Source organism: Piliocolobus tephrosceles, chromosome 1 (assembly GCF_002776525.5).
Source record: "Piliocolobus tephrosceles isolate RC106 chromosome 1, ASM277652v3, whole genome shotgun sequence".
Lineage (NCBI taxonomy): Eukaryota > Metazoa > Chordata > Mammalia > Primates > Cercopithecidae > Piliocolobus > Piliocolobus tephrosceles.
This window is the reverse complement of record NC_045434.1, coordinates 66,734,176-66,751,209: the sequence shown is the minus strand read 5'-3', so window position 1 is coordinate 66,751,209 and position 17,034 is coordinate 66,734,176. Positions and strand designations below refer to the sequence as shown.

The 17,034-nt window shown below is 37.8% G+C and overlaps 1 protein-coding gene across 5 annotated transcripts in view; it reads right to left on the bottom strand.

The window, feature by feature from the left end:
• Positions 1-16,396, bottom strand: part of SYT14 (synaptotagmin 14) — a 229,296-nt gene extending 212,900 nt beyond the window's left edge. For 2 of the 5 annotated variants that reach the window (XM_023198347.2, XM_023198349.2), the window contains exons 1-2: positions 16,293-16,343; positions 1,473-1,520 (exon numbers count right to left, since the gene is read on the bottom strand). In XM_023198347.2, the coding sequence (XP_023054115.1) occupies positions 1,473-1,520; positions 16,293-16,305 (61 nt within the window). In that variant the 5' untranslated portion in view covers positions 16,306-16,343. Of the gene's footprint in view, positions 1-964; positions 1,170-1,472; positions 1,521-16,292 lie in introns of all 5 variants that reach the window. The other 3 variants (XM_023198350.1, XM_023198345.2, XM_023198346.3) reach the window with 3 other exon arrangements.
• Between the last annotated feature and the right edge of the window lie 638 nt (positions 16,397-17,034).

Sequence of the window (17,034 nt, the reverse complement as noted above, 5' to 3'; positions counted from 1 at the left end):
CAAAAGACCCTCTAAACCTTTTCATTTTCTTACTTCTAGCTGTCTCTATTCTTGTCTTGATTCTCTTTTCACCTGACCACACCTTTAATAGCTTTTGATTCCAACTGATCTTTACTGTCTTTTGCTATCCCATCAAATTAAAAGTTTTAAAAAGTTTTAGTGGGACTGGATAATAACTATAAAATTATTTTAAACATTTTTAGTAATTCTGGATTTATATAAATAGCAGAAGACTACAAATGTTTACGTGGAGAAATAAAACAATGCATAAATTTGTCTATCCCCTACCTCCACTTTAGGTAAGAAGCACAAATCAACAATGGTTCTAGCATGAGAATCACAATCCTAAATTTGAGATTTCACGAAACTGACTTCAATTTCCTCCTTTGTGGTACCAGAGGAAAGGTATACGGAAAAACTGTATTTTAATAAAGAAAGAAGATTTTAAATGAACAGCAATTGCATGCAATGACTCACAGATAAACTAGTACAACCATGTCACTAATAGTGACATAAATTCACCTAAAAAGGATTAAAATGTTTTTAAAGTCTAAAGAAGTTGAAGATTTTCAGAGCTGTTAAAGACTTACTGAAAATATGTTGACATTTTCCTGCCACGCCTCTAATACCCAGGTATGAGTGCCAAATAATGACACTGCTCCAAACTTCCTTAAAGTGAAATATTAGGGATGGGAGGAGTGCTGTTAGTTGGCTAGACTCAGGAGGGCCAAGTGAGTTTGAAGAGAGATGCAAGAAAAGAAAGTGCCCCAAGTTTAAAAAGAGACAAGAGTAGTAAATTTATGAGGATTTCTTCCCCTGACCTCCCCAGGAATATCTTTTCTTCATACCATTTCACAGATTTGTGATTACTTATAAGGAGTTGTGAGGACTCCCAAGGTTCTCCTGATTCTTCCAAATCTAGAGAATACCTGATTCCTTGCCTCCCACCTAGTAACTGAATTACCTTTCCTGGGGCCACTTTGTTGAACCACCCAGTTGTCAGGTGGCTCCTTCTAAGGAAGCATAGACAGTTGTTGGTGTCAAAGGATGTTGTGGTCTTTGGATATGTTCCCGATTTGAATTTCAACCAAGTCCTCACATCTCTCTGATGGGGTACAGTAATAGAACAGAAGTCAATGGGAGATCAGCATGCACTCAGATTCCAGATTCTGAAAGGGAACAAAAATCAAACCCTCCATTCTTTGCCTCTTCACCATGTCTAATAACCAATATGCTAGAAACCAGGCAGGCTCTATCAGCCCATCGAAACTAAATATAAAGCAACAACTCTCAATAATCACATAATAAGTAATATGCACTTTATGAATGCTTAAGTCTATAAGACAAATGTTAATATTTACTATAAATTTACACTTTATAAATACAAATTATACGCCATCCTACTAAAATCTATTATACACTTTGAAAGTATTCAGTTAGTATTTAAATAGCCATGCAGAGCAGTGACTTACCTTTTCTAATACAGATAAGTTCATGTACTCCACAGGTTCTCTCTCCACCTGTTAAAAAAAGTTTATGGGAAGTTAAGAACAAAGAAAGTAGTGTGAATTTGACTGTTACAAAGAATCATTTTAAATTAGCACCTAAAAGTAACCTCAGAAAAAGTTTCCCTAACTCTTCTCTTTATAGTTAACTAAATGAATATGATAGCCTGATAACAGAATTTTCTGGAACAACCCAGAAATTAGGTCTTAGGAAGTCTCAGAATAAAGACACTTCATTCAAGTATGTGATTCTGAATGGCAAGCTTCTCAACCGCAGAAATCACATCACCATTTCCCAAGCATCTCTTCACATCGTCTAGAAGGAAAGACTGTAAGAGAGGACCCACTTTTGTATCTGAGCCTTAACATACACATGTAAGTTATTGAAAGGTCAATCCTGTAAAGTTACTATTTATATTTTATCATATATGCTCATATTATATATTCTCCAACAACCCACTATTATTTGTAATAATAGTAATTTTAATATTTGTAAAACAAATTTGTAAAACAAATTTAATAGTATGATGATAAAAACAAATTTAACTTTAAAAATTACTTTGATTATTCTTTTTTGGAAAGAGTCTTTTGTAATGTTTCTTTTTTAAAAAAATCTCTACTTATTGGGCCAAAAACCAAAAATACAGAAAAGTGCACAAATGTATAAAACGTTCATGTAATTATCACAAAGTAAGCACCTGAGTTGCTACAAACCAAGTCAAGAACCAGAACTTTGCTGGCATTCCAGGAGCCCCTTTAACTCACCTTCCTAGGCACTACTTTGTGCCCCAGAAGTACCTAATCTTCTGAGTGCTATCACCACAGCTTGGTTTTGTCTGCTTAGAAAATTTATACAAGTGGAATTGTTAAGTGGGCATTTTTGAGTCCTACTTCTTTCAACATTAGGTTTGTAAGATCAAACTATTTTATTGCTTGTAGTTGTGGCTCATTCCTTTTCATTTCTGTATATAATTCCATTGTGTATAAATATACATATATATACATATATTCATGCATACATATGTAAAAATTTCAATTCTACCATTCATAAACATTTGAATTGATTTGGGTTTGCTATGACTCATTTTGCTATGAACCTTTTTATATAATACATGTCTCTGTTTCCCACATGCATGCTGTGCGTGCGTTTCTTCTAAATGTATTTTGAGGAGAACGGGTGGGTTTATGGGGCAAATGTATGTTTAACTTTAGAAGATAATGGCAAATGGTGGAAATAGATAAAGAAAATGTGGTAAATATATGCGGTGGAATACTATGCAGTCTAAAAAAACAAGGAAATTCTGTCATATGCAACAATATGGATGAACCCGGAGGACATTATGCCAAGTGAAAGAAAGCAGACACGGAAGGACAAATACTGCAAGATATCACTTGTATGTGGAACCTACAAAAGTCAAATTCACAGATGTAGAGTAGAATGGTAGTTACCAGAGGTGGGAGAGAAGAAGGGAATGGAGAGGAGCAGGATAGGAAATGGGGAGATACTGCAAAGGGCACAAAGTTTCAGATAGACGAGGAGTTCTAGAGCTCTACCGCATAGCATGGTCACTACAGTCATTAATAATGTGTTGTATATGTCAAAATTTCTAAAAGAATAGACCTTAAATGTTCTCACTACAAAAAAGGCGAAGTGACTGATATGTTAATTAGCTTGATTTAATCATTCCACAATGTATACATATATCAAAACATCACACAGTACCCCATAAACACATACTTTGAATATTCTATTATAACAGTAATTTTATCTATTAGTTACTACTATATAGACATATTTCCTTCACTCAGAAGCATGTCACCACTTTAATGTAAGCTGAATAAAACTTTGTAGTGTTCTGTATATGTATGACCTTATAATTATTGTGAAGTACTTTTAGTCTTTCCATAATGAAAATATTAAATAATTTAATCATTTCAGTTTAGCACAGAAGCTTTTATAAACAGCTTGGATATAAGAAACAGAAATATCCTACAGCAATAACATGAGAAGTAAAAACCATGATATCCACTAAAAAAAGTAGGTCGTCTGAGAAGCAAGCTAAAAAAACTAGAAAATAGTATTTCTATCACCAAAGTAGGTTAGATCTTCATTCTGACTTGGTTGTAACAATGGTATTGCTTCTTTATTATTAAAAATACAGAATAATCACTGATTATCAGGAAGATAGGCTTTGCAAGAAGAAACACCTAACTTAAAGCTATGGGGTTATAAAGGAATTATTCAGCAAAACCCCAGTGCAAAAAATAGAGTGTTAATTGGAATATTACCAGTGAACACAGATTACCTGCTGAAAGGCTAGAATGAAATATACCTGCGCGCTACAGTTCTTTCCAATTGAGGAGATGCTAATCCAATGACTGGCTATTTACCGAATTATAACAAAAAGCTATTTTTGAAACATTAGAAGGGTCATGTAATAAAAATAACATAATTATAACGTATTAATATACTGAGGCCTATGATGTTTTCAGAGGTTACTTAGAAATATGTTCCATGCACATTAAGGCTTATTCTCTAGAAGTTACACACGTAACTTAGTTTGAGTTACATAGCTAATTCATGTAAAAACGCTATACTTTTTAAGGCCTGTAATTAGAACTAAACTCTCCCATGTATTTAATATAAATTGATTAGGTTTTACCACATACACCTAATCTTAACTGTACCAGCATTATTTTTACAAGGTTTAGTATGTACAGTAACAATAAAAACTACTACATTCTAAGATATTTCTCAAAACTGCAGAATGACAATGAAAGCCAATTCCCACTTTTAAAAGCATTCAATTTATCTATATCAAAGAACCTCATAAATTTTTAAAGTTACTCAAATAATCACTATATTTCATATTTACAGTCAATTAGCTGCCAAATTTGTCACTACATTTCATATTTACAGTCAATTAGCTGCCAAATTTGTCAAAATACCCACAAAAGTCAAATAAGCAAATAAGACTATGCACGACCTTTCTTGATATTTGTCCCCTAAATTCTAACCAACAAATAAGACTTCACTGATGTACATGTGGAACTCAAAAGAAATCACTATTCTTACAAAAATGAACAGTGAACAGAAATACTAAGGATACATAATTTCCAGACAATAAAATAAAATTCAAGAAAACACTGCTTTTAAAAATACAAAAGAAGAAATACAAAAAAGTCATATAAATTTATTACATTATTGGAAACTGAAATTCAGTGTTCCTTTTTTTTTTTTTTTTTTTGAGATGGAGTCTCACTCTGTCACCAGGCTGGAGTGCAGTGGCGCAATCTCAGCTCACTGCAACCTCCGCCTCCCAGGTTCAAGCAATTGTCCTGCCTCGGCCTCCCGAGTAGCTGGGACTACAGGCACGTGCAAATGGTGCCTCATTTTTGTATTTTAAGTAGAGACAGGATTTCGCTATGTTGCCCAGGATGGTCTCGATCTCTTGACCTCATGATCCACCTGCCTTGGCCTCCCAAAGTGCTGGGATTACAGGCGTGAGCCACCATGCCCAGCCTAGTGTTCTTTTTATCCCCAATCATTCCTAAGACTGGGAGGAGTGTAAGGAAAAAATATGCATTCTCTAGGTTAAATGTAAATTTTTTAATGTATATGTCTGTTTGGAAGTCAAAGGCTTAAATACTTTTTCAGTTAAAGATAAGTTGAACTTTGTACAAATTTTATGTCTTATTTTGTCTTGAAAAGTAAATCCGAAAAGTTTCCAAAAGAAATGTTAAATTTGTAAGCAGGAGGCAAGAAAGACACTGTAGACATATCTTGATTTAGATGTGGTGGTAATCCAAAAAGTGGTATACTGCTTTTAACAGTGTAATGCACAAGAGGGAATGCTTATTTAGTCACTTAGCCAGTATCTTTGGAAAGAGATTAATCTTCCACTAACATAATCACCCCCAAAATGAACTCCTGTATAAATACAATTTTCCACACATCAAATTTAATTCAAGAAAATGAAGACTGGGACAACAGAACGTAAGACACTAGAACTCAGAAACACATTTGTCTAGTTCATAATTTTATAGATAAATGGAGACCCCAAAAGTTAAAGTTGTTCAAGGTCACTAGCTAATTGTCAGGGGAAAAAAAAAAAAAGAACATTATGTTTAATGCATTTTGGAAAGTAAATATTGATTTTTCTTCATTTTTATGAAAAAACTGAAAGTTATGAAATTGTTTTCCAATCCTTTAAGGTAATTTAAATAGAACTGCATAAAAACTATACTTGGAGATAATAGTAGCACTGCTTTTGAAATAATCATCTCAGCAACATGGAAAGGAGAAACAGAAAATGACAAGCTTAGTCAAAGTTACCATCTTTTCCCTCAGGCAAACCCATGTAGGAGCAAAACGTAAACTGGCATAATCCTCTACAATTGGAATAAGGGGTGTAAGAGAAAATAGATGTGTGTGGGCACACACGTATGCTGTGATTGTGTGCATGTGTTTGTGTATGAATATATATATGAGTGTCATTGGAAACTGGAATTTTAAAAAAATAAACAAAAGGATCATTACAACATATGTACTTGCCCACATGTTTACAGAAGGAAAATATGTAGTTACATGACAGCCCCATCGAAATACATCCAGGTACAGGCATACCTCAGAGATATCAATGGGTTTGACTCCCAACCACTGCAATAAAGTGTATATCACAATAAAACAAGTCACATAAACTTTTTGGTTTCCCAGTGCAAACAAAAGTTATGTTTACACTAGACTGTAGTCTATTAAGTGTACCATATCATTGTATCTTAAAAAATGTATGACCTTAATTTAAAAATAATTTATTGCAAAAAAAAAATAGTAATGATTGTCTAAACCTTCAGCAAGTCCTATCTTTTTGCTGGTGAAGGGTTTTGCCTTGATGTTGATGATTGTGGACCAATCAGGATGATGGCTGATGAAGGTTGGGGTGGTTGTAGCAATTTCTTAAAATTAGACAATGAAGCTTACCACACCGATGGGTGAGTCTTCCTTTCATGGAAGATTTCTCTGTAGCATCCAATGCTGTTTGATGGCATTTTACCCACAATAGAACTTTAAAAACTGGAGTCAATCCTCTCAAACCCTACTGCTTTTTTTATCAACTAAGTGTATATAATATTCTAAACCCTTTGTCATTTCAACAATGTTCATAGCAGCTTCACCAGTAGATTTCATCTCAGGAAACCACTCTGTTCATCCACATAAGCAACTCCTCATCCATTCAAGTTTTATCATGAGATTTCAGCAATTTAGTCACATATTCAGGCTCCACTTCTAATTCTAGTTCTCTTGCTAGTTTCACCTCATCTGTAGTGGCTTCCCCTACTTAAGTCTTGAGCCTCTCAAAGTCATCCATGATAGCTGGAATCAACTTCTTCCAAACTCCTATTAATGTTGATATTTTGGCCTCCTCAAACGAATCACAAATGTTCTTAATGGCATCTAGAATGATTAATCCTTTCCAGAAAGTTTTCAATTTACTTTGCCAGATCCATCAAAGGAATCACTATCTATGGCAGCTATAGCCTTACACAATGTATTTTCTAAATAATAAAGCTTGAAAGTCTTAACTAATCCTTGATTCATGAGCTACAGAATAAATATTACATTAGCAGGCATGAAAACAACGTTCATCTCCTTGTACGTCTCCATTAGAGCTCCTGGGTGAGCAGATGCCTTGTCAAAGAGCAGTAACATTTTGAAATGAATCTTTTTTCTACGCAGTAGGACTCAACAGCAGACTCAAAATATTCAATAAACCATGCTGTAAACAGACGTTCTGTCATCTAAAACCCCAAAAATTTAGGCTTTGTTGTTCTACTTGCAGAGCACACAGAGTGCATTTAGCATCCTTCTTAAAACCCCAAGGACTTTCAGAATCGTCAATGGGCACTGGCTTCCACTTAAAGTCACCAGATGCATCAGCCCCTAACAAGAGAGTCAGCCTGTCCTTTGAAGCTTTGAAGCCAGGCACTGACTTCTCCTCTCTAGCTATGAAACTCTTAGATGGCATCCACTTCTAATAGAAGGCTGTTTCACCTACAATGAAAATCTGTTGTTTAGTGTAGCCACCTTCATCAATGATCTCAGCTAGATCTTATGGATAACCTGCTACAGCTTCTCCATCAGCACTTGCTGCTTCACCTCATACTTTTATGTTATGGAGATAGCTTCTTTCTAAACCTTATGAACTACCCTAACCTCTGCTGGCTTCCAACTTTTCATCTACAGCTTCTTCACTTCTCTCAGCATTCATAGAATTGAAGAGAGTGAGGGTCTTACTCTAAATTAGGCTTTGGCTTTAGGGAATGTTGTGGCTGGTTTAATCTGTCATCCAGACCACTCGAACTTCTCCATATCAGCAATAAGCCTGTTAAGTCTTCCTGTCACTCATGTGTTCACTACAGCAGGTAGCACTGTTAATTTTCCTTTGCATTCACAACTTCAGCTACTGGCACAAAAGGCCTAGCTTTTGGCCAGTCTCAGCTTTTAACATGCCTTCCTCACTAGGATTAATCATTTCTAGCTTTTGATTTAAAGTGAGAGACATGTGAATCTTCCTTTCACTTAACATTTGTAGGGTTATTAATTGTTGTGTCTCAGGGAATAGGCAAGCCTGAGGAAAGGAAGAGAGACTGAGGGAATAACTGGTTGGAGGAACAATCAGAACACACACAACATTTATCAACTAAGTTTGCCATGGCTCATAGCGCCCATATTGGCATGGCTCGTAGCGCCCAAAACAATTACAACAGCAGCATCAAAGATCACTGATCACAGATCACCATAACAAATATAATAATAATGAAAAAGTTTCAAATATTACAAGAATTACCAAAACGTGGCACAGAGACACAAGGTGAGCATATGCTGTTGAAAAAATTGTGCCAATAGGTTCGTTCACCGCAGAGTTGCCACAAACTTTCAATTTGTAAAAAATGCAAATTTGTGAATTTACAATAAAATGAAGCGCAATTTTGTATACCTGCACACAAACATGGAACTAAACCCCTAAATTTAGTTCCTTTAAAATGGATCTAAGAGTCCTTTTCAAAATCAACTGTATTTTGTCTACCATGTTTATTCTGACCATTAGCCTAAATCACCACAATTTACAGGTTCTACTTATTTCTTCTTGGTCAAACACTGAAAGGCTACCTTAGAAATGTTTTAAATTCCATCTCATCTAAAGATTCTTCTCCAAAGCACATGCATCAGTCAGAGCCTTTAAATGATCACCTACCTTACAATTATAAACTCTTTTATAGCTAATCCTTATGCAGACACCTATACTGCACATCATAAGCATGAAACTACTAATGCTACCAACCCCCAATCAACTTAATCCACTTAGACCATAGTCACTAACCTCTAGACATCTTTTAGTTTTGTCCCTAATTAGACCATTCAAGGAATAATACCAATTTTGGTCACCAATTTAAAACACAGTGTTACATAAAGATCATTGCTTCTGAATTGAGTCAGACTTCAATTCTAAAGTCAGCATCACCTAGTACTGTCTTTGCAAACCTGTGCTTGCTACTTAATCTTCGGAGTAAGTAAAAATAATAGCTAAAGTAATCTATAAAATAGTAATAATAACCTCACGACAGAAAATAGCTTTCATCTTGTATACTAATTCTGATGGATTGGTAGTAGCTGCCAGGGTAGGGGTGGAGGGTAGTGTTGCCAAGGATTCGGAAACCAAGTCCACAACTGGCAGGAAAAAAGATGTCTTAATAAAACAGATGTCTGCTGCAGACAACAGAGGGAGAAGTGGTGCTATTCATGACTGAGAAAATGAATATATGTTGCCTGGCCCGTGGCAAGCACCCAAAAAAAGGTAATTCCCTTTGCATTCTTCACCAAGTAGAATATAAAATTCAAACAAATTCAGGCTCTGGAGATGTTTTCTTCTTTTCTACAGTTATCATTGAATGTCAAACATTCTCCAATGTAAATATTCCAAAATAAATGTTAACTTTCTCATACTTCTTAACCTGTCCTCTTTTTTGAATTTTTTCTTTAAAAAAGAGGGGAAAAAAACCTTCAGGCCTCCAACCCTCTGGGAGTTATCCTCCCAAATTGGAATTCCTTTACTTTTTGCTGTTGCTATGCAATTACTGTAGAGTTAAAATAGTCTGAAAAAGTCAAGTCCTTTCTATATTTTTACAAACTCATTTTATCTATGATACTCCTATTAGATAGCAGCCTACACTTTGAGACACATACTACCCCTCAAGCATCACATAAAATAAACTAGATCTTATTCACAACAATATCTTAGAGCACTTTATAATTTACAAAGCATGCTAAATACGGTATCTCATTTGATCCATATAAGTTCCTATGAATTTATTCAATAGTCTTTTCTAAGAGGTATAAATTTTATCCTATAAAATTAAATTTACTGTTCACAAATTAATCCATTTTTCCAACTTTTGAGCTACTTTTTAATTCAATTCATTTGGTCAATTATGCTTTTGACTGCTAGATACTCATTAACATAACACAATAAAACCTTAAGTATGTGCTCACAAAAAATTCTACTTAAGTGTATTTTCTAGTCAACAGAGAATAAAACTTTTTTTTTTTACTTCTGCACCAAATTATTTTTTAAAGCTACTCATATGCATTACTGCATTAAGTTCAGAATACCGAAGATAATTTAATATTCATTAAAATTTCTATCTCACGATGACTCAAAATAATATCTTGAATACCAATTCTAACATAGTCCTAAAAATGTGAAAATAAGAAATTGTTCTGAATACATGTGTAGCTCTTCAAAATTTGTTCGTAAATGCCCAATAACAGCTTCCTGAGTTGTCACTATTTCCCCCTTCTAAAAAAATGGTAAATCAAGTGTTCTAATTTGATAGGGTCCAATTAAGATACTACTATATAGACATACAAAATATGCATATAATCATTTTACTCAAAAGCGTGAAATGTTTTATTTATAGTAGTTTGTTCAGTCTTACATTATTCATATATAGGCACTTTCATATTAGGTAGTAATCGAGTAGGATTCGGGGAAAAGAATAAAAGGATAAAGTAAGCTAAATGGAAATAAAATTCATGAAAACAATCTATTATACTACCACATATATACTATGCATGAACATAATATTTTCAAATAAACTAATAATGCAAATAGTATTACTCAAATAACAAACTGTATAAATTAAGCCAGTGTATGGTTCTCTCTGCTTTCCCCATTGCCATGCACTGCTGCATTCTCTTTTTTTTTTTTCTTTTTTTTTGAGACAGAATCTCGCTCTGTCGCCCAGGTTGGAGTGCAGGGGCACGATCTCAGCTCACTGCAACCTCCGTCTCCAGGGTTTAGGTGATTCTCCTGCCTCGGCCTCCCCAGCAGCTGGGACTACAGGTGTGCGCCACTATACCCAGCTAAGTTTTGTATTTTCAGTAGAGACAAGGTTTCACCATGTTGGCCAGGCTGGTCTCAAACTCCTGACTTCAACTGATCCGCCCACCTCGGCCTACCAAAGTGCACAGCTGCATTCTAATACAACAAAAAATTAAATACCACTGTGTCTCTAATGTTCCCTAAGTGTTTCTAATTTTCTTTGGTGAGTTAGAAAAGTAACCTTGAATAAACTATAAATTATTCAAAAGTAAATCTACTGGGTTTTTTAACTGAGTATTTCAAATGGCTTTTGAAAGTCTAAATTTTGCCTTAGAAATCTTAGAGCCAAAAGAAACCTTAAAGAACATCTCAGTATTCTTCTCATTATTTTAAAAATACAATATATGTATGTAGCAAACTATAAGGTACATTATTAATAAAAAGCAAATGCACTACATACACTCACACATATACACACACACACACATAGATTCTCGCTAGTTTAACCTTATTCTACATTTTTAAAAAATGTTACCCAGAGAAGTTAAGTAGTTAAAGTTAATATAGCAATGTAACAGGTGTTTATTTTTTACTTTGGCAAAACAGTCTGCAGAGTCTTCTGATATTCTTATGGAAGAGAAAGAAAAATGTCGACTGGATGAAGGAAGGAAGTTAGATCATTAAGGACCAGCCTTATCTTGAGGTTTTAAGAAACTCAGATTTGCATTTTATAACACAACGATAACTAGCACTACTTTGGAAAATGAATTGGAAGGAAACTTAACACTGGAAATAAGACTACTTAGGAAATTAATGCAAGTCTCTTAATGAGCGATAAGGGCATAAACTAAAGTGAAGACACCAAGCAGCACAAACTGATTTGAATTGTAGACTTGGCAGGACTTCGTTATCAACAGGATGTGGGAGGTGAACTGTAATACAAGGTTGGTGTCCAGGTTTTTAACTCAGACTCCTGGTTACTTAAAAATCCCACTCAGATGGTAAATCTGCACAGAGTGGGGGGTAAATTTTGATGAGGCTGGATTTGGTGGCTGTGATGACAACTTTGGCACATTCTGAATATACCAAGCTAAACATTTTGGATTGCTGAGGACAACCATGTGAAAGTATCTAGCTACTATTTGGAAATATAAGTCAGGAAAATTCTGTGTTAGAAATACGCTTCTGGGTAATGGCATAATTTTTGATGACAATGTTCAGAATTCCATGAAACAATGCATAGAAACTTGGTTTGAGTTCATACAAAATACAATTGGCCCCCCATATCCACAGGTTCAGCATCTACGGATTTAACTAACCGTGCATGGACAACATAGTTAGGCCTACAGTGGTTGTATGTGCACTGAATATGTACAGACTTTTTTTCTCGTCATTATCCCCTAAAGAACTATTTACATAGCATTTACATTATAGTAGGTATTACAAGTAAACTGGAGATGATTTAAAGTATATGAGAGGATGTGCATAAGTTAGATGCAAATATTATGCCATACGATATAAAGACCTTGAGCATTCTCAAATTTTGGTATCTCCAGGGCACCTGGAACCAATCTCCCCCACAGTTACCAAGGGACAACTGTATTCAGGTACCATACAAAACCTAAGGGGTACAAATGAATAAGACATTAACCCCTAGAAATTTACAATCGGACAGGAAAAACAAATTTGTAAATAAGTCATTACAAAATTGTTCAATGCGTGCAATTACGGCAATGTGTATAAAGCAGACAATGGCAACAGGGTCAAGAACGGAAGCCACTAGAACATTAGGTCAGGTAGATTAAGAGAAGACTGAGAAATATGTAATCAAGAGAGGAGTAAATTTCAAATACAACAAAAAAGAGTCAACACTATCAGATTAACAGACGCCAACACTAGAAGAATGAATATGCTGGATAGCAATTACATCACTTCATAGGCTAGGCTACAACAATGATTCCCAATCTGGTATTGCCAGACCACTGGGCCAACAGTATGGATGTATAACTATTCTCAATATTTCAAAATGCCTTTTAAAAATTGGAACTTTACCTAATATAGCCTAACTTCTTTACCGCTGACTGGAATTATGTTAGCTCAATGTAGTAACTCTAGCATCTTTTTTTTTTTTTTTTTTTTTTGAGAGGGAGTCTCGCTCTGGCGCCCGGGCTGGAGTGCAGTGGCCGGACCTCAGCTCACTGCAAGCTCCGCCTCCCACGTTCACGCCATTCTCCTGCCTCAGCCTCCCGAGTAGCTGGGACTATTGGCGCCCGCCACCTCGCCCGGCTAGTTTTTTGTATTTTTTAGTAGAGATGGGGTTTCACCGTGTTAGCCAGGATGGTCTCGATCTCCTGACCTCGTGATCCGCCCGCCTCGGCCTCCCAAAGTGCTGGGATTACAGGCTTAAGCCACCGCGCCCGGCCAACTCTAGCATCTTTTATTTGTCTCTTTTTATTAGTAGTCACACATCTGACTGATAAAAGGAGGAAATTAATGATTACTTAGTAGAAATAATTTTGTGTTATAAAATAGGAGGTTTACACAGAGAAGGAAATAAAAACAATCCTTAGTACTAAAAAGTCTAGACTCAAGGGCTAAAACACTGGGCCATAGCTAATAAGAGTATGCTTAACAGATATAAATGAACTGTTCAGTTCAAAACATTGGTTAGCTAAGTAAGGAGTTGCAGGCACATGCCTTGAGAGTATACCAGCTAAAAGAGACTGGGGCTTTAGTTGATTACAGCTTTGCTCTGTGCCAACATGAAGCTCCAAAAAACCTATTCTAATGTTAAGCTATATTAATAGGATTACACACAAGTGAAGGAGTGGTATAACAGTTTTAATGTATGCTATTCAATAGTATAACTGGAATGAAATGGCCCACTACTATATTCTAAATTTTAAAACATACAACTACAGATCATCCAGAGAAGGGAAGTGGATATTTTATCTAGAAAACACTCTAGAGCTGTCTTCAAATGGCAGAAGGGATATCACAGAGAGAGAGAATAGTGGGCTTTTTATTGCTGCAGAAAGCAAAACTAGGATGGGTAGACAGACATTACTGAATGTCAGATATTCGGCCAAATACAAAGACCTTATGAATATAAGAATTACTGCCAAAAACAGTGTTTGACCCATCATCATTGAATGTTTTTATACAAAGGAAAGATGATCCATCTCTTAGCATTCACACTACACTGTAATTGCATGTTTAAAATTATCTGTCTCTCCTAATAGAACATGAACTCTTTGAGGGAAGGGTTATAGTCTTATTTATGTTTTTGGCCTCATGGAATCCAGCAATGAACATTGTATACGGCTATTGTACACACACACACACAAAAGTCTATTGAATTAATAGGTGAATGAAGAAATTGAATGTTTTAAGAAACATTTCATTGAAAAAATGAGATGCCCTTTTGGGCCCCTAAATTTTTAAGATGTCCTTAGCACAGAGTCTCATGCAGAACTCATTCTACTCCATAACACAGCCTAGGGAGGGTGTGCATAATGAATCTATTTTACTATGTGATAAGGAGCACAGTTAGGCTAATTCGAACTGCCATCTTTATCTGAAGTGCTAATATTAATTACAGTTTCTTTGCCAAACTAGAAAAGATATAATTCCTGATCTTCGTATTATGAAACCTTAAGCAAATGCTTCAGTATGAAAATATTTACGAGAGTATCTCAAACACAGAGGAATCTCTAGAATGTGAGGATTCAAAAAATCTTATTCTTTAAACATGTTAAGTAGTAGGCAGAGCAAAATCCCATCAGGTGACATGGAAAATTAATCAATAACACTTAACTGCCAGAAGAAAGAAAGGAAGAACTAAGAAAAAAAGGAAAAAACTGAAAAGATTTTAAGAAATTACAAGTTATAGCATCATATCTGAATGGCATCTGGCTGAAGGATTTTCCTCATGTTCTGCTAAACCTTTCTACCTTCACGGCTTCACAAGAAACTCTACCACAAACTAGTTGGTAAAATAAAGTACACAACATAAATCAGTGGGTTTGGTTTCTTGATTTTTAACCTTTGGTAAAAGGGCAGCCAGGGAAACAAACGTTGAAAGTACTACTTCAGATAATAGGAATATCATAAATTATAGGTAGATCTTATTCCCCACCATTTTAACTAAAGTAGACATTTGAAACTGTTTGAATGCGTGTCTTGTATACAATAGTACTCCCTCGCTTAAATAAATAAGATAAACGTAAACACATAGCTAAACTCTATTTTGGAGTTCACACGATCTGACAAAAAGCAGTCCCCCAGAGATGCATACTACCAGTGATTGGTCACTTAGAAGGGAAACGCTTTAAAAAGTTTTACTTAGGAACACACATTCAATGTAGACAAATAATGATACAGCTACAGGCACCTTGCACAGCTGTACAGATGAATATACACGCACAGGGAAAATTTACAAATTACTTTCACTGTTTGAGTTAATCTAAGAGACAGGGCCTGAAGATGTAATCTTTCACATAAACATCCTAGACGTGTGAAATTAATTTTCACAATATCTTCCTTAAAAACAAGGCAAAATATAGACAATGGGTCCCAGTTACATGTTTCTGGAACAAGAGAAAAATACAGTTTCGTGTCAACTACCTTATCCAGGAACTTAATTTTTATTAAGCTGCTTTTCGAAATAAGAGCATTGTGGGCACTATAACACTTCACAGACTGATATTTGCAGGATTCTAAGAATATGTGCTTGTTGTAAAGACGTATTTACTTCTTTTCATGGAGAAAAACAGTTTTGAGTGTTGGGGAGGAACAAAACCACTTGAGGAGGAAATTAACCTAACCCCAAATTTCCTGGACACCCTACAACGGCAAACAGAAGGGGAATGGACAGAGAGTGTAACCCAGCATCAGCCCGAGTGTGGACAGGGAAGGGTTAGAAAGGGAACAAAAAAACTGGACTCTCAGTTTGGCAGGAAGGCGGGTATTGTGGAAGGATGGTTTGCTGCGGCGGGAGCCAGAGAAGAAGGTGCAGCCTGAGCTCCCCGTGGCCCCTCGCTCCTCCCAGCCCGTCCCGCGGGGTCTGTAGGGCCTCAGCCCGACCCCCACACCGCACGGCCGGCAGGAGGCAGCGGCCCGGACGCCGTACCTGCCCGCCAGTCAGCTCTGCCCCGCGTGCGGCCGCCGGGAGGCCGCTGAAACTGCGAAGGCCGGGGCGAGCGAGCCAGTGGAGCCCGGCGTCCCAGCGGCGCCGCTCCGCCCACCCGCCTCCCGAGACGCGGCCGGGACCCCCGCGCCTTCTCAGCCGGCTCCAGCCCTCAGGAGACGGCCCCGTCAGCGCCTCGGCCTGCCGGCGCGCCTCCGAGCCCCCCGCCAGCTGGGCGGTCCCCGTCCTCGCTCCCCGCTGTCAGCCTCCACTTACCTTCAATCGCCATGATGTGCTCGCCATGGACCGCACCAACTAGATGGCGGGGGCAGCGGGCGCGAGGGCGGGCGGAGGACACGCCGAGTCCGCCAGCGAGAGGGGCGGGGCCCGGCCCGGAGTCGCCCGGCTGCGCGGCCGCGAGGGGCGCCGCGGGCGGGGCGAGGGAGGGGCCCCGAGCACCGCGAGTGCGAGCCGCGGAAGAAATGGAACCTTCCCGGGGCCGCCGCCGCCGCCGCTGGCGGCACGTGACGCCACCCTGCCCCCACCCCACCCCATCCCACTCCACCCCACCCCACCCCACCGCCCCCACCGCGCCTCGCGTCTGGATTCGAAACAGGTGCCCGGCCCGGAGAGCCACGGGCCCGCGCCCTAGACCCGCCCGAGGCGCGCCGAGCACTTGTGGGGGCCCGGGCCCGAGCCTCCTGGCGCTTGTTCCGTACTTGTAGCAAACGGAGTCGATGAAGGAGGCGAGTGGCAAATGATGTGGTCAGGACCAAGGACAGGTCTCCTTGGTTGAAAAGGATTCCCACCCACTAACTCAGATTTGGTAATAGGAAGGTCTGTTTTGGTTTCGTTTGGTTTTATTTTGTTTTGTTTTGCCCGAATCAGCCACATACTTGTCTCAGATCTCCGCTGTGAAGTGGAGGAACAGCTAGTTCGCAAAAAGCAAAGAAGAGAGAGGAATCCTGAGCACAGCAGTTGTCTCTCTCGCTCGCTCTCCCTCACACACACACACACA